Below are 24,377 nucleotides of genomic sequence, written 5' to 3' on the forward strand. Positions count from 1 at the left end.
GAAATAGGACATTAGTTGGGACCACCACCTGTCTAGAATTTGCCACTCAACCATGAGTGGGATCAAAGCATGTTCTTCCATAATTATAATCTTAAAAGATGACATGATTTTTGTGGCACTGTGGCCACATCACTGGTGCAGTGGACGCCATGGTCTTTCTTTACAGTCTTAAATGGTTGATGTCTGATAGTGTGTGGCCATGCCAAACTGACCTGGATGAATGTGCTGCCCAGATCATCAATCTCTTTGTTAAAGACCTCACTTAACACAATAATAAGACTAGCACTTCAATATTAAAACAAATAAACAAGGAAGAGGTTAAGCTTGAATCGTTCATTAATGATCAAATCTAATCCTCGACTTCCAAGTACAATTTATTAGTGTTTTCATGTTTAATCCTCCAATTTTAAATGATCATTTGCAGTAAGCTATTAAAAGTAAATAAATAAACGTAAGCCACTTTTCCCCACAGGGTTCTGTTTGGGTTTGGAAAGTATACTACTTTTATCACGAAATATTGCAAAGGTGGGCATGCTCTCAAGAAATATTACTTATCAATTTTGAATGTAGTATATGCATTAGGAAATTTGTATTTTACTTATGGAGTGTATACCAAAAATTTACATGCCTTAAATGGAGCCTCTCTTGTTTTTGAAAACATGTTACTATGACAAGTTTCTAAGGGAAAATGATTTCACCTTCACGTACTCCATCAGTAGAAGTAGTTGATGTTATATCAAAGTAATTTCTGCCCTTCTGACTTCAGTACAAAGCTACAATTATCTGCAATACGCATTATTGGATCTTTTTCCTAAACAATGAAGCTATACTTCAGTGTAAACAAGGCGAGGGTTTAATCACAAATGGCTAAAAGTAAAAAAAAAAAAAAAAGGAAAGAAACATCTGGAGGGAAAAAGTAATGGAAATGAAAGGCTTTAATTTCAAAATTAAGTTTCCAGGTTCCTCAATACTTTAAAGCTTGAGATCAATAGATGAAGTCCAAAGGATTTCTGTCAAGCTAGTTGTAGTAGGTTTTATTCTGATTTCTTCTTCCCCACTTGATCTTCGAATCACCACTTAAGTTTCTAGATTTCTACATACTTGGAAAAACAAAAAAGCCCTTGTTGCCGATCAAGAACCCTCACGTTTGACTAACAAATGAAATTGTATCACTTCCCTGTGTATCACAAGCTCTTTAACAAAAGAAAGGCAACTGTCCCCTCAAAATGATGGAGTAGAAATGCATGTTTTTAAATCAACATACTGCACACACCCCATTATCAAATAAAGAGAATCAGCAGCCTGAGAAAACAGCTGGGGTTTGTTAGTAACCTTCTAGTGACCAACTGAAGTTAAGCTTCAGCATCTGGGGGGTCAATTTCTAGGTCAATGTTAGTATCTCCAGGATGATTTTTTTTTTTCTTTAAAAACCATAAATTCATATTGGGGAGTATTTTCCTTCTGCTGTTAATTTCCTTTCTCATAAAAATATTCTGAAAACAAAACACCTAAAAGCTACCCTTGTTCACACTGATTTCTTCTTTTTTATTTGGTCCTTGCTTCTTGTCCTCCAGAAGTACTAGCTGCTTCACTAAGTGACATCTGGATGAAGCGTTTCATGCATGAGGATGACGTTTTTATTATTTACTGTGTTCTTGAGCCTCTCCACTCTCTACAGCTCTTTGCAGACACTCTCCATTACTAAATCAATTGTGACGAGCTCTTTTCCTAGACAACTTTGAGAAATGCAGAAAGTAGAAGTCTAACTTGGACAGAGGATTTGCTTATAGAATTCTGCAGAAGTTCTGAGAACCCGCACACCTCTGTGCCTGCACAGTGAAGGGAAAAGCAGAAAGGCTACTTTTCAAGTTGATGAACAACACATGACAACAAATGAGTACAATTAGAAGAAAGGCTTATAAGCTGAAATTCCCTTCTTAACCAAAGGTGATTTTTTTTTAATATTATTTATAAGTAATTCTTAAATGTTATTCAGCATAGATATACTGGTGACATAATGATCACTTGGTTAGTCTGACACACAACTCAGTCACGTCACTCCACATGTAACTACCGGTGGCTCTAAGCAATTAGAGTTAAATAAATAAATAAATAAATAAACTAAATCCATTGCTGATGAGTCGTTCCAACTTATAGCAACCCTATAATACAAGGAGAACTGCCCCATAGGGTTTCCAAGGAGCAGCTAGTGGATTCCAAATGCCAACATTTTGATCAGCAGCCAGGCTCTTAACCACTGTGCCATTAGTTTAGGTTGCCACTAATATTGACATGAAAGTGTACAATGATGTTAATCTTAATTTCTATCATTTATTGTGCACTTACCATGCACCACACCCTCTACTAAGCCCTTTGCATGTATTATCTCACTTAATTCTCCCAACAACCCTCTGAGAAATATACTGTCTTTACCACCTTTTTTTTTTTTTTTTTTTTTACAGATGAGGAAACCAAACCTTTAAATGGTTATAAAATTTGCTCAAGATTCCACAGTTAACCAAATGAAGGCTAGGATCTGAACCCAAGCCATCAGAATCCAGATTCTGAGCTCCTAGCTATATTAAAAACCCAAAACCCAAGTGTAGTTGCTGAGTTGATTCTCACCCATGGAAACCTGTGTGTGCCAGAGCAGAACCGTGCTTCATAGCATTTTTCATGGCTGGTATTTTGGAAGTAGATCTCTAGGCCTTTCTTCCAAGGCACATCTGGGTGGATTCGAACTACCAAATTTTGGTTAGCAGCAGAGTCGGTAAACCATTTACACTACCCAGGGACTCCTAATTATAGAAGGAAAGTGAGTCCCCACTTATACCTCTTTCCTTTATCTCTCATCCCTTTCCACACAAAAAATACATGAAATTCCAGATTACCTCACTGTCATGGATTGAATTGTGTCCCCCATAAATATGTGTCAACTTGGTTAGGCCATGATTCCCAGTATTGTACGGTTATCCTCCATTTTGTGACTGTAATTTTATGTTAAAGGGGATGCGATTCTAACAGTACCCTCACTCAGGTCACCTCCCTGATCCAAGGTAAACGGAGTTTCCCTGGGATAAGGCCTGTACCACCTTTTATCTCTCAAGAAAGGGATGCAAGCAGAGAGTTGGGGACCTCATACCACCAAAAAAGCAGCACCAGGAGCAGAGTGCATCCTTCGGACCCAGGGTCCCTGAGCTTGAGAAGCTCCTCGACCGGGGTAGATGGAGGGCAAGGACCTTCCTCCAGAGCCAATTGGGGGAGAAAGCCTTCCCCTGGAGCTGACGCCTTGAATCTAGACTTCTTGCCTACTTTACTGTGAGAGAATAAATTTCTCTTTGTTAAAGCCATCCACTTGTGGTATTTCTGTTATAGCAGTACTAGAAGACTAAGACACTCATCAAAATAATAGGTCTGAAATCTAATTAGAATTAGGGGGAAAAAAAAGTAAAGAATAAAGAAAACAGTAGAAGCTCTGTTAACCAAAATCTAGTTAACATATTCACTGGATCACCAGGTCAGCCAACCTTCCATTCCCTCTAGAAACAAAGAATGATGTAAATTACTTCCCTACATGTACACATTTTTGATTAAGCAACTTTTGATTAACCTACTAACTACCGATGCCAATCACATGAGAAGAGAGGGCTATACTTTAGATAATTTTTTTCCAGACCTATTGCATGAAACCATAAGATTCACAGGACATATTTTAAAAAACAAAAGAACTTTTAGAAATTACAGAAGAACAAAAGGGAAATAACTTAGGTTTCAAGTTATGTGCCTAGTAAATCCAATGAGTTAAAAAATATACCTCTAATTCAAGGAAATCAGTGAGTGACACTGTTGGAAACAACTGAACTCACTATAAAGTGCAAGCCCATTTCCTATGGAAAATGCAATAATTTATTTCTTTAGTACGAGCTTTCCAGCAAAGAATGCCATTGAACCGAATGCCTTGTGACGACTGGCTGCATACTCTACCCAACAGAAGATATACAAGCAAAGAGGAAACACGCTGTCTAGAAAAAATATACAATTTCCTTTTATTTCCTCTTCAAAATAGAGCAACTCTTCTTTGGGGACCAAATCAGGGGCTTGTAACAATTCGCCACACAATAGTTTCCATTCTCACAGCCAGTAAAAATTAGAACCCATGAGAATCAATGAGGATGGCTCAGCTATTCCCAGATAGACAAGGGTTTCTGTGGTGGAAGCCTCATCTGGGATTCTTAAGCCAAAAACCCACTGCTGTCAAGTCGATTCCAACTCATAGACTCATAGCGACCCTACAGGACAGAGTAGAACTGTACCACAGATTTTCCAAGGAGTGCCTGGTGGATTCGAACTACCGACCTCTTGGTTAGCAGCTGTAGCACTTAACCACTACGCCACCAGAGTTTCCTCTGGGATTCTTACGCAAAATAAACATCAGATGCTTGAAATCCAGATCGCCCAGAATGAGCAAGAATCCATTAAGAATAAATAAATAAATACATATATATCCTTTAATTGCACTGTGTTTTATTTCAGCTTGGCTGAAACATCATGTGTATGAGACTGAGCGGTAGGCTATAAAGCCACAGAGAGAGGCAAGCATAAACCGAGGGGACTTTGAAGTGCCAGAAGGGGCAAGTTGTAATTAATTCAGTGGCTAGCTGAGGAGCCATAGAAAGTCCCTGAGAAGAGCAGTGACATTACTGTAGGGTACCTACACAGATTAACTGGTGAACATTATAGGGTGGCACAAACCTAGAAGAGATGAAATGTAGAAAGATCAGTTAAGGGGCCACACTTGATGGAGCTTTTTGTGCTGACTTTCATTGCATTTGCTTATAATTCATTTTATTTCATCTTAGCAACACAATTCTCATGACTTCAAAGAGCATGCCTATTTTCTATTATGTTGCCCAGCAGAAAGCTTATATAAGTCTCTCTTATTGCTTAACTCAGTGGCATAGAATGTCCTTTACACAGTTCTGATGCTTAGAAAGTGGCAGATGTATATTTGACATGCATGCTAGTATCAGCTTAGTCAACAATGTGCTCACTAGAGTATAACGGGAAGTAGCACTTTTTGACTCCTGAGACTAAGTCAAAGAAAGCCATGCAGCTTCCTCCTCGTTTGCCAGAACATGCTCTCTGGAAGCTCTGAGTACATGCAAGAAGGCAGGCTACACTGAGACTGCCATGCTGGAGAGGTAACGTGTAGGCTCCCTAGTCAACACTCCCTGATGTGCCCAGGCTTCCAGCCAGTCCTGCAAAAGAGCCAGACCTATCAGTAAAGAAGCCCCTAGATTCTAAAATCCTGGCATTAGAGTCATCTGAGTTTCCCGGCTGAAACTGCAAACATCCTGGAGCAGAAAGACAAGCCTTTCTGCTGTGCCCTGTCCATCTCCCTGACCCAAAGAATCTCTGGTTTATGAGCCAGCAATAGATAACTGGAACTGCACGTGGAACAAGGGAGGTGATAAACTCACATCTGGAATATGATACATAGTTCTGGGTGACATATTTCAAAAGATTAAAAAACAAACATGCTCGGAAGAGAATAATCAGAACATTCCTTTATAGGAAATAACTAAAAAGATTGGAGATATTCAAGCCAGAAAAGAGAACAGTCAAAGAAAAGGGTACGTGTTCATTGTCCTCAAATATCTGAAAGGCTATCACAAGTAAAAGTGAAAATGAAAACAATTCCTTTATATATTCCCATTAGGTATGCATAGGGACATGGAGCCCTGGTGTCGCAACAGTTACAATTAATCGCAAGGTTGGTGGTTTGAATCCATCCAGCCTCTCAGCCAGAGAAAAACCTGGTGATCTACTCCCACAAAGATTACTGCCGAGAGTATCCTATGGGGCAGTTCTACTCTGTCACATGGGGTTGCTACGAGTCAAAAATTGACTTGATGACACCTAACAACAACTTATTTAACAACAACACGACTCATAGCCACCCTATAGGACAGAGTAGAACTGCCCCATACGGTTTCCAAGGAGTGCCTGGTGGATTTGAACTGCCGGCCTTTTGGTTAGCAGCCATAGCTCTCATTCACTACACCACCAGGGTTTTCACTGGTATAGTGTCACTATAGGGTCACTATGAGTCAGAACTGACTCAACGGCAACAAGTTTTTTTGGTTTTAGCAACAACACACATAGGGACAGTGAATGGAAGCTATAGGGAGTCAGACAAAAGAATTTTCTAATGTTCACAGCTTCCTAGGAAGAAAAAGGCAGCCTTAAGCGGTAGGGGGTTCCTCAACATTAAAGGTAATTAAACATATGCTGGGTGATCACCACCTGGAGGGTGGGTTTGGACAGATTCATTCATTGAATGGAGAATTTATTCAATGAAATGACCTTACTCTAAGGTTCTCTGTAACACTGAGATGTTTTTAATCTAAAGATCATCCCCATTTCCTCGTGCTAGGAAATCTGATCCCAACACGTGTTGAGGGGAGGAAAAAAAAAAAAAACAAGATGAATAAATTAAATGAAAGGCAATACCAAAGTATAAATAGAAAGTGATGCAGACCTCGAGGAGAAAGGAATAGCAAACAAACGGGAAAATACAGCGGAGCATAGCAGGAAAGAAACCAAAAAGGTGGGGTCTGTAGATTAAGCCTGGGGAGAGGGAAAAGGAAGTCCAAAAAACCCATCACAGACGATGCTGGGGATAGAGGATCCCCACCTTTCCTGAGAAATGGTTTTATTCATTTTTAAGACTGTCTTCTCTCCTGTCAGTGTTAAGACAGACCAGAAGAAGTAAAACACGGGGAGTGTAGCAGGAAAAGAAACAAAGTTCAAGGGGTAAAATCAGCATCGCTCCTCATCCATTGCTGAGTTTCTGGCCTCAAGGATCCCGGATCCCTGTGTCTGTGGGATCAAGTGCATTTGCAAGGATGGAGTTGTCTCTAAAATCAGAGGGCCGGAAGCAAGACAAACTGGGGGAAAAAAAAAATCCTTGTTTTCTAACAAAGCCAATGTGAAAAAGAAAACACAAACCACCTAGAAAATGAGATGTGTCCAAAGCAAAGCCACGGAGGAAATGAAAAAAAAAAAAAAAAGGTTAAAAAGTTATCTCATACACATTTCATCTGAATTTTATCACCATTTGTAATCAACTTCCAAGGTTTCATAATACCCTTTAACCTTAGTTACTCAACCCACCAAACAAGTCATCTCATTGTTACCCTATTTGAAGGAAGAGTGGAGACTCTTTTCATGTTGATAAGAGATAGAAAAGGGAGTCACTCCCAGGAAAGAAAAGTGTTGAGTAAACTCCTGGAGTCTAATGGTAAGAAGTGGTGATAATCTGTCGCTTGCCTTAACCCTTTCAAAGATTCATCAAACAAGAAGTTAGAAATTCCTGTCATGGGTGAAATAGGAGCAACTTTTTTTCATTAAATAAAAAGCAAAAATCAAAAATCCAGACATTTCTCTTTACAAAATAAAGAATAAAAAACAGAAGCTATATTTTATTACTCACCCATTTCCTAGGTCTGCCTCTTGGCCGTTTTTCTCCAGTGGCTTCTGCTTTCTGCAAAATGAAAAAGGAAGTCATATGGCTCCTACCTGACATTATTTATATGTGCTGCCCCAAGGGACACATTTCAAGCAAGAATGTTCTGGTCTGCAGATGAGCTATAGGGATTGTTTTAACAACCTTTTTTTTTTTCCTCCCTTAAGGCTCATCTTTGAGTGTTCTTCCCCATTTTTCCACTGCTTAACGTAGAGATATAAACCCAAACCCTCACCCTAAAGATGGCGAGCTCTTCTGGAATGCAGGAAAATGCTTTTAGAAAGCTATTTTGCTCTTATTTTTGGCCATGATTAAAAAACATTATTCCCACATATCTATAATTACACAAATTAGCATTTTAGAAAGTTAAAGTTTCTTAAAAGATCAAGGTTTTCTTTCCATGTCTCAACCAAAGTTACAAAAATTAATAATGATGTATTGCTTTACAATTTACAAAGCACTCCCACCTACACTGCTGTCCAAAGCAAGTCTAAATGTTAGAAATACATAAGCATTCTGATTCAAAATAACAAACATTCGGTCACTTCTACAGGGCTAATTTCCTGTGCCTTGTCAAAAACAATCACCTGTCAATAAGTTCACCAACCAAATGACGACCCTAATGACCTAAACCCAAAAAGCAGGGGGAAAAAGAAAAGAAAAAAAAAAAAAACTGGCAGAAATCAAATCCCTGGAATGGAAGTTATGGGTGCCTAAAAATAATAATTAATTTTTTAAAAAGTACATTATGAATTATAATTCCTCATGAAACACAGACCTGACATGAATATATTTCTATCTTGAGAGTTTGTTCCATTCCTTTACTTGAACAGATGCTTCTGATATCATAGTTGTTTTTCCCCTTTTGTATCAAATTTTTACATTGTCTATAGTTAATCTTTTCTCGGTTTTTGTGACCCCTATCCCAACCCCAAACACACACACACATATCACATACACTTATAAAAATGTGTTTATACGACAAGAGAGAGTGGAGGGAGAGAGCGGGCTGTCTCATTAGCGGGAGAGTAATTGGGAGTGTGTAGCAAGGTGTATATGGGTTTTTGTGTGAGAGACTGACTTGATTTGTAAACTTTCACTTAAAGCACGATAAAAATTATTTTAAAAAATGTGTTTATATTTTTTAGGATAAAGAAAGTTTAGTACATATTGCTCTGTGCGTAAGAATCATTCAAAGGCTATATCAACACACAAAAAAAATAGGATGACTTGTTTTGTGTTTTACTTGTGTCACCTGAGTTAGCAACCAGTAGGTAGTTGATACTAAAATTACATGATATAATTTGGCAGTCTACACACTGCCAAATGAGACTCTCCTCTTTCTCTCTGCAATCTGCCTGGTAAAAATAGATATAGGTGATAGACAGACAGATAGAGAAATAAATAAAATAAGCTGTAAGATTTCTTACCAAATAATCTCTCTCTGATCTGGCATTATTCAACAAGTCACATGAATTAACCCAAATTGTCTATAATAGTAACATTACCAGTAACCAGTTGCCATTGACTGGATTCCAACTCATGGAAACCCCATGCATGTCAGAGTAGAACTGTGATCCACAGGCTTCTCAGTGGCTGATTTTTTGGAAGTAGACTGCCAGGCCTTTCTTTCAAGGTACCTTTGGGTAGACTTAAACCACTAACCTTTCAGTTAGCAGCCGAGCTCATTAACCATTAACTCTCATTTACTGAGCATTTAAAATGCCCCAGGCACTGGGCTAAGTCAATCACCTTACATTTGTTTCATTTGATCCTTACAACCATCCTACGAGATTAAAAAAAAAATCCATTGTCATCTAGTCGATTCTGACTCATAGCTACCCTATAGGACTGAATACAACTGCCCCATAGGGTTTCCAAGGCTGTATTCTTTACCGACGGCACTGGGTTATTCTTCACAGAAGCAGACTACCACATCTTTTTCCCATGGAGCGGCTGGTGGGTTTGAACCACAGACCTTTGGGTTAGCAGCAGGGCACTTAACCACTGTACCACCAGGGCTCCTTCCCTATAATGTAAGGACTATTATTTCTCTTATCTTGTAAATAAGCAATGGAGTCTCAGGTAGGTAAATAACTCACCAAGGTCATAAACAAAGCTGGTAAACAGCAGAGCTAGAATTTGAACACAGTTCTGTTTGACTGTAAAGACTGTGTTCCTACCCTCCTAATAATGCCACTTCCTCTTATATAAATATTTGCTGCCCTAAGAAAATATTCTAGGAAACCAAAATTGTTACTGATTCTGCTAATTTCCCAGAACAAAAGGAAACCTGGTAACCTTTTTAGGAGCTCTTACCAGTGCGGTGTCACTAGGGCTGATGTCACCCAATGTGGTAACTCACGGTGTCACCTCTCCCCCCCATGGGCCTCCTCCTGTGCCATATCATACAGAATCCTTAGTAATTTTTTTTTTTTTTTACTGATGTTACTCAAAAATTTTAATTCCCATATATCACTCCTTCCTTACAGAGCCACTGTGAGTCAGAATCAACTCACAGCAACAGGTTTGGTTTTGGTTTTTGGTTTTCCTTTAATTGGAGCCTTGGTGGTGTAATGGTTAAGAGCTCTGACTGCTAACCAAAAGGTCAGCAGTTCGAATCTACCAGCCACTTCTTGGAAACCCTATGGGGCAGTTCCACTCTGTCTTATAGGGTCACTATGAATCAGAATCAACTCAACGGCGATGGGTTTTCCTTTAATTACTACTCAATTCTCCAAAAAGTTATTGATAGAAGTTCACGAATACTAATTACCACAATATTGTAGCTAAAACACCAGAAAATTTGACAAAATCAGCAACTACAAAAACACTGGCCATAACGAAAACAACGCATGTCAATGTAATTGGGTAATAATGACAGCTCTGACTGGAGCGCATCCAGGCGATCCTGACTCATAGCAACTCTATAGGAGAGAGTAAAACTGCCCCAGAGGGTTTCTGTATTAGGCTGTGTTCTCTAGAGAGGTAAAACCAGTAAAGCATTTCCAAGGAGTGGCTGGTGGATTTGAACTGCTGACCTTTTGGCTAGCAGCCGAGCTCTTAACCCCTTCGCCACCAACACATCAGAAGGTTCAAAAAGTAAATTAGCATAGAATTTTAGCCTTGTAGGTATAGTGATACGTGTAAGTTGGGCTTACGAAAAACGTTTTTGTTATTATAACTACAGGAATATTCTTATAGACAGTTACTCTGGTGTCACCCCTTCTGACAGTGTCGCCTGGTGTGGTCTGCACCTCCTGCACCCCACAGTGATACAACTGAGCTTTATGGATTTGTCAGATTTGGGTACGCTGAAAGTCGTTTTATTAGTTTTGAGTGACTCCACAAAGGAATCCTTTATTGTCAGGGTTGAGTGGTATCATCTTACCTTCAGTCATTGGGAATGAATTAAATTAAGTAAAAGCCAGGCACCAAAGTGAATCATACTTTCTGAAAGAGTGCTGTCTCAGCGAGAGAGGGCAAATGTCCTCAAAGAAACAGATGCTACTTTGGAAAGCTTAGGTTCAAATCCCTACCCTGCCATCTTAGCTTTATGACTTTGAGCAAGTCCTTGATGGAGCAAGTCCGCTAATTTGGCTTCATCTGTAACATGGAGATAACTCCTGTGAGAGTGCTGAGGTAAATTATGTGCTCAATAAATTGTTCTCTTCCTCCTTAAACAAGGTAGAATTTTCAAAGGGAATGTTTTCCTACAAATCAACCCAACCTCTGAGAGGGTTCGGTCCAAGAAATATTCCATTACGGTCATCAGTCACCTTGAGAATGAAGCTTTTAAGAAACTCTTTGGCTAGTATCCCCACCCCCAAGTGCCGTCAAGTCAAAGTATATGGTGAGTTATATGAGTACATAACTTTTCTAGTGCACATGCAGCACCTGATTTAATCTTTGGGAGCAACTGTAAGACTGCAGTTTAGTTTACCCAGTAGTAAATTACACAAACATGTAAGATAGAATCCTTCTTAATGGAAATGTGGAAAGCGGGGAGCTTGAGGAGATGAGGCCATTGACCCTAAAGGCTAAGGTGCTACACCAGGCCTTTTCTACACCGTTGTTAGGTTTCAGGGGCTATGATGTGATCTGGGTGTATCTGAATCTGCTGGAGACAGGGTTGTTTTCTAAAAGGGTTTCATTGCCTTTCAAAGTCAGAGAAAGTAAATCCTTCAAAAAAGCCCTTCAAATAAGACGCCTTTTAAATGAGCAGCTCATTTACAGAAAACCTTCTCGAAAACAAAATTTGCACCATTAACTAAACGACAAAATACCACGATTATCACTTGGACTTGTTAAAAGCAAACTTGCTCCTTGGTCGATCAGGCCAGTGTTTCATGTAAACTGAAACCCTCTTCTGAGACATCTAGAAGAAACACATTAGCTGTGCTGTGTGGCGGCAATCTGGGAGGTTTTCATTGTTCTTTAAAACTCACATTATTTAATCATTCTATTCAAACTCCACAAAGGCTGCAAAACAACCAAGGTTTTAGTTTGTAAACCAGCAGAGATCCAAGACTTTTACATATCAGAAAACACTGGCTTTCACGTTTTTTTCCTGTGTTTAATGCTCTTCGGGATATTATTTTTCAATAGAAAACAAAGAAAACATTTGAGGGGCTTGTTTTGTTTTTAATGTCAACATATGCAATACTGTGGAAGTGTATATTTGGTTTTCCTTTGCCAGAGTGGAATTTGGTTCTATACTACAAACTCATGTATAAAGGAGACAAAACTAGTTCTAAGTATTTATTCCTTATGGTGGGGGCGGGGTGCAGAGGTTAAGAATTCTGTACTTGTGAGAACCAGGGCTTCAAACCGGTTCATTCTGGTTCAAACCCCTGCTGATAATTTGCATTTCTGATAGTTCCCAGGCGACGTTAATGCTGCCATTTAGGGAACAATTCTGACAACTGAGAACCCCTAGTAGAGCAGTGGTTCTCAAAACGTATTATAAGTAAGAATTACCTGGGAATCTTGTAAAAATGTCAACTCCAATTCAGTGTATCTGGGGCGGAAATGCAAATTCTCAGCAGGGGTTCGACATGGAAGGAATCAATCCAAAGCCCTGATAAGAACTGAAATTTCAGACTATTACCATCATTACTATGCTAATGTTTGCAACTATCCTAAATCATGTCTAAAAGTCTGTTATTTCTTCCTTGGTTCTTTTAATCACACTTTTGCTTTTTTTTAAAAAAAAAAAGTGCAGATTCACAACTGTATATTTTATAATATGCTTTCAAAGCAAGTCATGAGAGTTGGGAGGAGTATGAAACAGAAGTGTGATTATTTCTGTAAGAAGTTCTGATAGTTCAGTTCTTAAATGTACTCCACATAACAAAAAATGAAGAAATAAAATTAATTCATCCAGCAGATACATTTCTTGAAATTGGAAACAATGCCTAGCATCATGCCTGGGACACTCAGGTGCTCAATACGTATTTGTTGAATGAAGGAAGGAAAAAAAGGAAAGAAACACTGTTGCTTGTGTTTCGTGTGTGTATGTCTTATTTCTCTCTTGTCATCAGAATTCTAGAGCTTGGTAGGACTTTAGCAAGCATCTAGTCTAAGTCTTTCCTTTAACAAATCAGAAAACTTCTAGATGTGCTATCATGCCCTATGGATTATTTGGGGGGCCACAGTGTGTGGATATTGGTTGCAGTGGGCTAATATTTCCAATCCCTTTATAAGCTTGTAGAGAGCTGCCCCCCAAAGGTTTCTCAAAACTTACCTTCTATCCTGCCTTTCAGGTTTTTGGAGGTAACAGAAATCTAGGTTTTAGCAAATATTTTACAAAAGATTTGACAGCACATAGTAGTGGAAAGAGTACAAGCTTTAGAATTAATGCTGGATTCAAACTCAGGTGCTCCCCTTCAGTGGATGTTTAACTTGAGAAATGTCCGTTTACATCTCTAATCAAGAGTTTTCTCATTTGGGAAGCAAAGACCATAACGGTCTAAGAATTAAAGGAGCAAATACACATGTAAAGAGCCTGACAAAAATGACAACATTTAGTAGTTACTCAAATGTAGTTTCTTCCCTCCCCTCTACATTCTAAAATGATACCCTTAAAATGAATACCTCACAATTCTGTAAGTGTCCAAAGGGATTTTCAGAGCTCTATCTTACTTAAGTAATGCAAGCTATTAACTTCCTCTGTTTCAAAAATGCAGGTTAAACGACCGGCCCATGTTCGTAAGTGGTGGAAATGAGACCCAATCTGATTTCAAGGCAATAAAGGATCTGTTCTTCTGGGAGACAGTCCCGTATAAAATAAAATAACCATGGGCAAAAAAAAAAAAAAAAAAAAGAGCTTCTGGGGTGGAAATCAAATGAGTAGTTAAAAGTAAAACATTCCCAAGTTTCCTATGAAGACATAGAAAAGGCTTGAAATTGGGAACCAAGAGAATAATTCACTTCTGACTTTTGGATCAAATTTAGATAGCTATTGATTTATTGCTATTCTTAATGATCTTACCAGATTTTATATGTATTTCAATGATGCATGAAAACCAGAATTTCTCCAAACCTAATCAGTGGATCTGCACACACACACACACACACAAAATGCTAGAAAAAATTTGGTGTGGTGGTGCCCTGTTTTGTTTTCATGTCTCTTGATTGTTTTTAAGACTAAGGCCTGTCGAAGTTAAGAGGGTATGAAGCAGACTATCCAAAGTCTATATAAAGCCGCTTTTTTTTTTCCAGTTGCTTTTTTAAAATACAAACAGTGTAAATACTGGGCACTGGCCTCAAAATCAACTGGACTAATCAATCAGACTAGGCATTGGGTAAATTCTCATTTTATTCTCATTTTACCTTGTTGATAATCCAGTTCTGTGGGTTTCCAAATTTAAGGGCAACTATTTTCAGTCTTGAAAACACAAGTTTGCTATCACAATATAGTTTCCAGTAGGTAAAATAAGAAAATTCCATCACGCATTGTAGTTCATGCCCACTTTACCCAAGGAAGCCCTTACTGTCACCTCTCATGTCATTATTATGCACAGACACGTCTTCATCTAAACAAACTTGTTAAAAACAAGGCCAAAATAACAGGGACAGTTATTATTTTCAAAGTTTAAGATTATCCTCCTTTAAAGCTTCTCTTTACCTCTTTAGTAATCAGAAAAATCAATAGCAATGATACAAGAGTCCACAGGGTTACTTTCTGAGCAAACGGGGTCGCTATGAGTTGGGATTGGCTCAGCAGCACCCAGCAACAACATTCTGGAGAAAAGAATGGAGAAAGAGCATGACTGCACTGCTGTCGTTAGCTGCCCTGGAGTCAGACGCCAACACATGGCCGCCCCACTCACAACTGCCCAATCCTGCCCCATCCTCATGATGGGTTGCAGATTGGACCATTGTGATCCATAGGGTTTTCACTGGCTGATTTTCGGAAGATTGCTAGGCTTTTCCTCCTAGTCTGTTCTTAGTCTGGAAGCTCTACTAAAACCTGCTCAGCATCACAGCAACACGCAAGCCTCCACTGACAGGTGGTAGCTGTGCATGAAGTGCGCTGGCTGGGAAATCAAACCCAGGTCTCACACGCGGAAAGCGAGTAATCTACCACTGAGCCACCAATGTCTCATGACCACACTGTTGTTGTGTGCTATCAAGTTGATTTCAACTCACAGTGTCCCTATAGGACAGCGTAGAGCTGCTCCATACATAGGGTTTCCCAGGCTGCAATCTTTATGGGAACAGATCGCCAGGTCTTTTCTTCTCGTGGAGCAGCTGGTGGGTTCACACTGCTGCCAACCTTTTGGTTATCAACTAAGTGCTTAACTGTTGTGCCACCAGGACTCCTTATGACTGTACTACTCCTGGTTAAACCAAATAGAAGATGCCATACTAATAATTAAGTGTATTGCAGCAATATAAATAAAAAGCCCAAAATAGGTTCAGTTCTCCATTCATCTTTTTTCTCCTGCTTGACAGAACAAAGATTTAAAACAAAAAGCTTCAGAATCTAGGACTGTGATATTCATTGCTCCATCACTGGGCCAAGCTATGTGGTTCCCAGGTAAGCTCTGGAAACTACAGAAAGTCAACTAACAAGACAAGACAGGTTTAAATGACTTAACTGACATATAATCCTCCTCACCGCCCATCTAGCCTCAAGAAAGAACTGAAATGCAACAGAACACCAATCTGGTATATTCTACCTCCTTAGCAAAATGATCTGTTGAGACCGTGAGATAATGTCCCAGAATGTAGGTCAGCCAAAGTATTGGGGAGCTTTTAATGAAAGATTTCAGATGATCATTTCCAGAGAATAAGAACTATGAGTCCCTTGACATAAAGTTACTTAATACAGAAATTCAAATGGATCTGAATCTCCCATATTTGGACCATCTTTGGTAACTCAAAGGCACTGCCAGACAGAATTTACTGATACATTAAGACTCTGTCCTTCCTGGCAAAGTGAAGCAAAAACGAGTCAATATCTAAGTAATTCGGCCTAAAATGTCAAGATAACAGAGAAATCAGTTGGGCTTTACTTAATTCCACCCACCTGAATTCATGTGTACACTCAGATAGTACCCTGGATCCCACAGTGGAACCTGTCCCTAGAAATACAGGAATCAAACTACATCATATTTGTAATTGTAATAACCATGGGCCAGAATTGTATGACAATTCCCAATGCCATCTTTCCCTGACTGACTTATTATGAGACCTTTGCTTACATAACTCTCCAATTGGGCACACTATATTCTGAAGAAAATCCTATCCCTCACTTAACATCTATGCTCTAAAATTTATCTGAGATGGAGAGTAAAATCCACATCCTAAAATATCTGTACCTGGCATTAGTAATAATTTATGAAAATCAACCACATTTCTGGGAATGTAAATGATAAGAAGGAGCACAAACCCACCTTTAGTATTCAGTTAATATTAGGCTTCCTCTATACTAGCAAATTGAAGAGAAATATTAAATGTTTATCCTCAACACATTAAAGTATCCACCACTTGTCTATCAGTTTGTTGTACTGTGGTGGCGCAAGTTGCTGGAAGCTATGCCACCAGTATTTCAAATACCGGTAAGGTCAACCATGGTAGACAGGTTTCAGCAGAGCTTCTAGACTAAGACAAGAATCTACTTCTAAAAAATTGGCCAGTGAGAACTTATGAATAACAGTGTAGAACTCTAATATAGTAACAGAAGATGAGCCCCTCAGGTTGGAAGGTACTCAAAACACAACTGTGGAAGAGCCACCTCCTCAAAGTAGAACAAACCCACGGTCATCAAGTTGATTTGGACTCATAGCGACCCTACAGGACACAGGAGAACTGCCTCACAGGGTTTCTAAGGAGAGGCTGATGGATTTGAATCACTGATCTTTTGATTAGCAGCCAAACACTTAACCACTGCGCCACCAGGGCCCCCCTCAAAGTAGAGTCAACCTTAATGACATGGATGGAGTAGAGCTTTCAGGACCTTCATTTGCTGATGTGGCATGACTCAAAATGAGAAGAAACAGCTGTAAACATCCATTAATAATTGGAATGTGGAATGTATGAAGATCTATCCTGATGTACAATGCCATCAGTGATAGAATAATATCCATATACCTACAAGAAAGACCAGTTAATACAACTATTATTCAAATTTACGCACCGACCACTAAGGCCAAAGATGAAGAAATTGAAGATTTTTACCAACATCTGCAATCAAACATGCAATAAAGATGCACTGATAATTACTGGTGATAGAAATGTGAATGCTGGAAACAAAGAAGAAGGATCAGTAGTTGGAAAATATGGCCTCGGTGAAAGAAACGCCAGAGCTCGCATGATAGAATTTTGCAACACCGATGAATTATTCATTGGAAATATCTTTTTTCAACATAAATGGTGAGTATACACGTGGACTTGCCAGATGGGATTCAAATTGACTGCATCTGTCTAAAGAGAAAATGGAGAAGCTCAATATCACCAGTCAGAACAAGCCTCGGCCAACTGCAGAAAAGACCATGAATTGCTCATATGCAAGTCTGAGTTGAAGCTGAATAGATTTGATGCATTGAACATTAATGGCTGAAGACCAGATGAGTTGTGGGATGACATCAAGGACATCATAAATGAGGAAAGCAAAAGGTCATTAAAAAGATAGGAAAGAAAGAGAAGACCAAAGCGGATGTCAGAAGAGACTCTGAAACTTGCTCTTGAGCATAGAGTAGCTAAAGCAAATGGAAGAAATGATGAAATAAAAGAGCTGGACAGAAGATTTCAAAGGGTGGCTCGAGGAAAACAAAGTATTATAACGAAATGTGCAAAGAGCTGGAGATAGAAAATCAAAAGGGAAGAACACGCTGGGCATTTCTCAAGTTGATAGAACTGAAGAGAAAATTCAAGTCTCAAGATGCAATATTGAAGGATTCTCTAGGTAAAATATTGAAAGAAGATGGAAGGAATACACAGTCACCATACAAAAAAGAATTTGTCAACATTCGGCCATTCCAGGAGGTGGCATGTGATAAAGAATCGATGGTATTGAAAGAAGTCTTAAGCTGCACTGCCAAAAACCAAGGCTCCAGGAAGTGTTGGAATATCAATTGAGATATTTCAACAAAGGGATGCAACGCTGAAAGTATTTTCAAAAGAAATTTGGAAGACAGCTACCTGGGCACCTGACTGAAAGAGATCCGTATTTGTGCCCATTCCAAAGAAAAGTGACCCAACAGAACGCGGAAATTATCGAACAATATCGTTAATATCACACACTAGTAAAATTTTGCTGAAGATAATTCAGAAACGGTTGCAGCAGCACATTGGCAGGGAACTGTGAGAAATCCAAGCCAGAATCAGAAGAGGACGTGCAACCAGGAATATCACTGCTAATGTCAGATGAATCTTGGCTGAAACTAGAGATTACAAGAAAGATGTTTTCCTGTGTTTTATTGACTATGCAAAGGCATTCGGCTGTATAGACCGTAACAAATTATGAACAACATTTAGGAGAATGGGAATTCCAGAACATTTAATTTTGTTCATGAGGAACCTGTACATAGACCAAGAGACAGGAGATTGAACAGAACAAGGGGATACTACGCGGTTTAAAATAAGAAAATGTGCAAGTCAGGGTTGTATCCTTTCACCATACTTATTGAACCTGTATGCTGAGCAAATAATCTAAGCTGGACTATATGAAGAATGCAGCATTAGGACTGGAGGAAGATTCATTAATAACCTGCAATATGCAGATAACACAACCTTGCTTGCTCAAAGTAAAGAGCACTTGAAACACTTACTGATGAAGATCAAAGACTACAGCCTTCAGTATGGATTACACCTCAACATAAAGAAAACAAAAATCCTTACAACTGGACCAATAAGCAACATCATGATAAACAGAGAAAAGACTGAAGTTGTCAAGGATTTCATTTTACTTGGACTCATAATCAATGCCCATGGAAGCACCAGTCAAGATATCAAACGATGTGTTGCACTGGGCAAATCTGATGCAAAAGACCTTTTTAAAGTGTTAAAAAGCAACGATGTGACCTTGAGGACTAAGGTTTGCCTGATCCAAGCCACGGTATTTTTTTTTTTAATCAATCACCTCATATGCATGGGAAAGCTGGGCAATGAATAAGGAAGACCAAAGAAGTGATACATTTAAATTATGGTATGGTGAATATTGAATCCATGGACTGCCAGAAGAACCAATCTGTCTTGAAAGAAGTACAGCCAGAATGTTCCTTAGAAGCAAGGACGGCAAGACCTTGTATCATTTACTGCAGACGTGTTATCAGGAAGGACCAGTCCCTAGAGAAGGGCATCATGCTGGTAAAGTAGAAGGTCAGTAAAAAGAGGAAGACCCTCAATGAGATGGACTGACACAGTGACTGCAACAACGGGCTCAAACAAGGATTGTGAAGTTCGTACAGGACCGGGCAGTTTCCTTCTCTTGTACATGGGGTTGCTATGAGTTGAAACCAACTCAAAGGCAACTAACAACAGCGACACATTAAAGTATATATACTTTTTTTTTTTGAGAAATTTTTTTTCAGCACTTCGCTCCCTGGGTCTGGCTATTACATTTAAAGTGAAAAGAAAGTTAAAGCAAATGCATGACATTATGAAGTAGAGGTTATCATGCCAGAGATCTTTTTTTTTTTTTTAATACGTAATTCCATTCTATGAAAACTTTATTCAACTTCAGGGGGGGAAAATGTTTTCCTTAAAGCACTTCAGTGAGAATTGGCTTGAGACTTAAAGTGAATTTGACTTGTGACCTTAAACACTAGAGAATTAGTGACAACCTCTCCAGTATTCTCTCATGATTAAAAAGCAACAACAAAATCCCTAAATTAAACATAAAGGAGATTCTATCTTTTTTCTCTCCAAACAAAGGAAATGTTGTGAAAATACAAAGTATTCCCATCTAGTACAAACGTGAGAGGAAACCAAAAAAGGAAATTACGAGAGAAGTGGTCAGAGGTATATCTCAAACTATAAAGAAAAACATAAACCTAAATAAAAGGGTAAGGAAACACACACACACACACACACACACACACACACACACACGTTGTTTATTCAAGAAAACATGAACTTCTGATTACCTTTTTTTTTTTTACTAAGGTAATAATATGAAACTGGTGCAGGGACAAATTTTGAGCGCTCAGATTAGTGTTCTTGGTAATGACTAGAATTAGCAAATAATGGTCACCCATGGGAATATATTTTAATAGAATATAAGTAGATTAAAGAATAAGTATCTTCTCTTCCAAAAGTCGCAAGCCTAACAAATTGTGTTTTCATAAATTTATTTGTTTGATATATCACACAAATCAATTTTCTATTGAAAGTGGCCTTAAGTTAAAGTGACTGCTAATTTGGTAGTAGTCCAGTCAGTCTTGCAGCCTTCTGCATGCACTGTTAAGTTTCAGATTGCTAATTTTCTAACCAGCAGTTTTGTTTTCAAATGCCCCAAGGCCAGTTACTGAGTCCAAACACAAACTTTGCAAGTGAAAAACTCCAAGCAGGAAGAAATTTCAAACACACATCATCATCAAGATCCCAGTGTACATTGTATGTGCTTGAATTTTATGGTTTCTTTTCTCTTATACTTACCAGTTTTTATAATAAATTTTTCACTGTGATGAGGCTCAGTTTGCAGGAGAACATCCAACTGATTAATCACATAAGACTTCTCCTACCTACCGTGGTCAGTCTAGCAAAGTTCTGTTCATCCTACGCATTATGAGCTATATAACTTTTTCTAAAATAGTTGCATTTAAAAATCTTAACAAATACACGTTTTGTTAGAATACAAATACATGTTTGGTAAACAAATATATGTTGGAGAACTATGTTCACGTTGGGTAGTAGCAAACTCAGTAAATACAGATTTGAGGGAAAAATACCTTAAGTTTACACATGTCGTGAACAATTCATCAATATCATTCATTATTTTGCAAAGTATTATCTTTTCCAAATGAAAAGTAATTTATGAAACTGAAGGAAAATAATGGCCATATGATGGACAAATTTGTTTGTTCACTTTTATTCAGAGATGGACCTTTCTAACAGAATTGTATGAAATAATCATGCCTGGAAGCATTGTAAAATTAAAAGATTTGAGGGAAGGTCTTCTATAGGTAAAAGAAAATCTACTTCCATTTTGGAAATTGTAACAATGTACTCACACACATGAAACATTATCAGGGAGATGAGTAACCTAGTAGGGTGTAGGGCCATTTGTAAATGCCCGTCACCGAAGTAACTAAAAACAAATCAAACCTTCCTGAGGAATAGATCAAAGTTTTTGCCATTGTGCTTAAGGTGGTAAATTAGGCACGGGTCCCAGCTTTTCTTTCGTCAATAAAGATTTTGTTAGTAAATGGTGAACTTTCCAAGATGAGAAGGTGATAGGAGCTCCTTTTTTCCCACTCATTCAAAAACGTAACCCAATGAAATCTGGAAGATAATTTGTTTTCCATTTTTTTATATTACATGTTAAATTATTTATTTATGATGAGATCTAAAGATGTCCCCTGGGAGATACTATAACGAGGCACTTTTCAGAGTAATTACATCATAGCTTAAATGTTTGTTAGCTACCTACCAAGATATTCCTTTGCCATCTCATTAGAGTAAAATTAAGTTAGGTAAATCCCACACTTATGTAACACAGACAAACTCCTTTGTAAAGTTAGTCCCTTATAGTTAATTTAATAGAGCAGGTAAAATGTAAGAAATAGAAGGCATTCATATTAGGAATACCAAGTTATATACTGTCACTTTTAAACACAAGGTAACTTAGAGGTACTTTAAAGTTTCTTGACTAAATGTGATTGGCAATAAATCTACATTCTAAGAATCATTAAAATTTAAATAAACTGAAACTCTTCTTGAACTCTGTTCAAACTATTAAAATAAAAGAGACAAGAACTTGCAGTTACCCCCCAAATAAGTTTATCTGCATCCTAGTTGCTATGGCAATTTATAACACTGAAAAGTATTAATGTAAGATGGTTAGTGCCCACAGTTCCATAGAAAGCCACACAAAACATTAATTCCAATTAGATCAGGAGATAGTCCTTTTCAATGAATACTGTATATACTGTACTTAAATCTATTGAAAGATATACCAAAGTTCCTTCTAATTTTTGAACCTTTGTTTTCAACTACTAGTCAAATCTACAAGTAGAATACAGAATCTTGATTCCTGATTTATTTTTACAGCTAAAAAAATGGCTAACTTTTATATTCATCTTCTCTTCTCTATACGTGCATTGGCCCTAAGATACTTCCTCTATGTTAGTTCAAATAACACCAGTATGAATTATTTTAAGCGGCAACTTAAATTTTATTAAGAAAGACATCGAATGGCGGCAACTTAAATTTTATTGAGAAAGACATTGAATGTTACACTTAACTGGGTTCTATCCTGCCCAACACTACACATTAAACAAGTCAATTATTTGTTAAAAACTTCTCATTGTCCAATTTAGAGCACTTCTCTATCTTTTGGTGAAAGGCTTTTTGAGAGATTTTTAAATATCAGATTACAGGTTTATTATAAAACAAACAGTACGCTTTATCATCACATTTAAAGCTGAAATATTCATGAAATTTTTTCCAGCATCCCAGAATTGTATTTACATCTAACTATCATCTATTTGGCAAATAACTTAACTGTAATAGGGAAATTTGGTTTGCAGTAGTCATGTACATAAGCACAACGTAAATTAATCTTTATTATTTTTCAGAGGCAAATGCAAAAACTTCCGCCACCAGGCAAAATCTTTCATTTTGAATCCTTTTTAACTATTTCACAACTGGTATAAATCTTAATTGTGTCATCCTTTTCTACCCCTTCTTCCACTCCCACCCCCTCCCCCATTTTAAGTTTCCTATTATTTGGTAATGGTTTCTTTCCTCCTTTGTTTAAAAACAACACTGAGTATCTTCCTGGGCTTTTAATGCTAAGCATCTGTTTAGAAAAATGGTTAACTCCTGTTTAATGTAGGTAATGAGTCGGGTTCAGAAACCGGGACAAATTCTTAATCGTGGATCTATAATAGGGAAATGATAGGAGGCTCCTATGGTAGTTGATAATGTTAGCAGAGCATAATTTGAAAAATCTCACCTTTTGAGCTGCTTTAGAAGGACTCTTGTTTTTGCTGCCTTTAGGTCTTCCCCTGGGTCTCTTAGGAGAGGGCTCACCAGTTGGCTCCTAATTGTAAGAGGAAAGAAAAGAAAACGCTGTTGTGGCAAAACGTACGAAAGAAATTGACCCTGACTTTCCAGCTATATTTTCTGCATGTACTGCTCCATAGAGCTGTTGGACCACATTCAGTTCAAGCATAAATGGTTGATGATGATGATGATGACGATACAGGGCTTACAGAAATGGGGAAAAAGCTATACTATTAATCCAAGAGTTCACAGAGGAAATTCGACTTTGCATATGAAAACCAAATTCCGTTTCAACCCCAAAAAGGTAACAAAGGCCTATCCGTTTGCATGTTCTACCAAGAAAGTCATGCATTTTTAAGGTGTAAAGTTTGCATGATTATGCACTTGAAAACTCAGAAATAATAAGCATTTTACACAAATACCACTATCCATTGTACTAACATTTTAAACAACAGAAATATGACGCTAACATCATAAATATTTCAACAATCTTCCATACTGAAAAACTGATTTTTAAATATCTCTGTGTACCTGCATTCTAGGTTGATTACAACTCAGTCGACACATTCAGAGAAATATTGGAGCAATTATCCAAGTTCTTCAGCTCAAAATAACTCCATTTCACCTAAAATCTCCAAATAATTATGGTAAATCTGTGGTGGGAGGTTTTGCTTGAATTATCTAGATAATTGCTTCAACTCTCCACTTCCTTTTGGAGATACAAGCATGGTCTCCAGTTTAAATTTAAATATCTTTTGATAAAAATAAACATTTTCTCCAAAACTTTCCTTTGCAAATCTCTTATGGGGGTGGACGGGAGAAAACTAAAGGGGAAAATGGTGAGGAGGAATGAAGTGTATGGGAAGGAGAGACTAAATCAATAGGCTTAGCAAACCTTTAAATGGCTCCTATGCCAGGCAGTAAATACTCAAGTGGTTAAGAGAATGTGATGATTAATATACCAGGTTCTAAATATTTATCCAGCGAATTGTCAATTCACATTTCATTCAGATTCGGTGACTAAATGAGACTAATTAACTTGAAACGTCTGAAAGTCTTCAATGAAAATTCACATCCCATTTAGAGAATCTGGGAAAGGTTCCCTGAGAGCTTCTGTGGGACCACTAGCGCCAGTGGGCACATCCGGAGCAAACACAACGGAGACACATTT

At 38.1% G+C, this 24,377-nt stretch overlaps 1 protein-coding gene across 1 annotated transcript in view; it reads right to left on the reverse strand.

Moving 5' to 3' along the window:
- HMGA2 (high mobility group AT-hook 2) overlaps window positions 1–24,377 on the reverse strand; it is a 156,968-nt gene that overhangs the window by 130,461 nt on the left and 2,130 nt on the right. Inside the window, exons 2-3 of the mRNA XM_010598565.3 lie at window positions 23,157–23,243; window positions 7,496–7,546 (exon numbers count right to left, since the gene is read on the reverse strand). Of these exons, the coding sequence (XP_010596867.1) occupies window positions 7,496–7,546; window positions 23,157–23,243 (138 nt within the window). The remainder of the gene's footprint in view (window positions 1–7,495; window positions 7,547–23,156; window positions 23,244–24,377) is intronic.

Source organism: Loxodonta africana, chromosome 4 (assembly GCF_030014295.1).
Source record: "Loxodonta africana isolate mLoxAfr1 chromosome 4, mLoxAfr1.hap2, whole genome shotgun sequence".
NCBI lineage: Eukaryota > Metazoa > Chordata > Mammalia > Proboscidea > Elephantidae > Loxodonta > Loxodonta africana.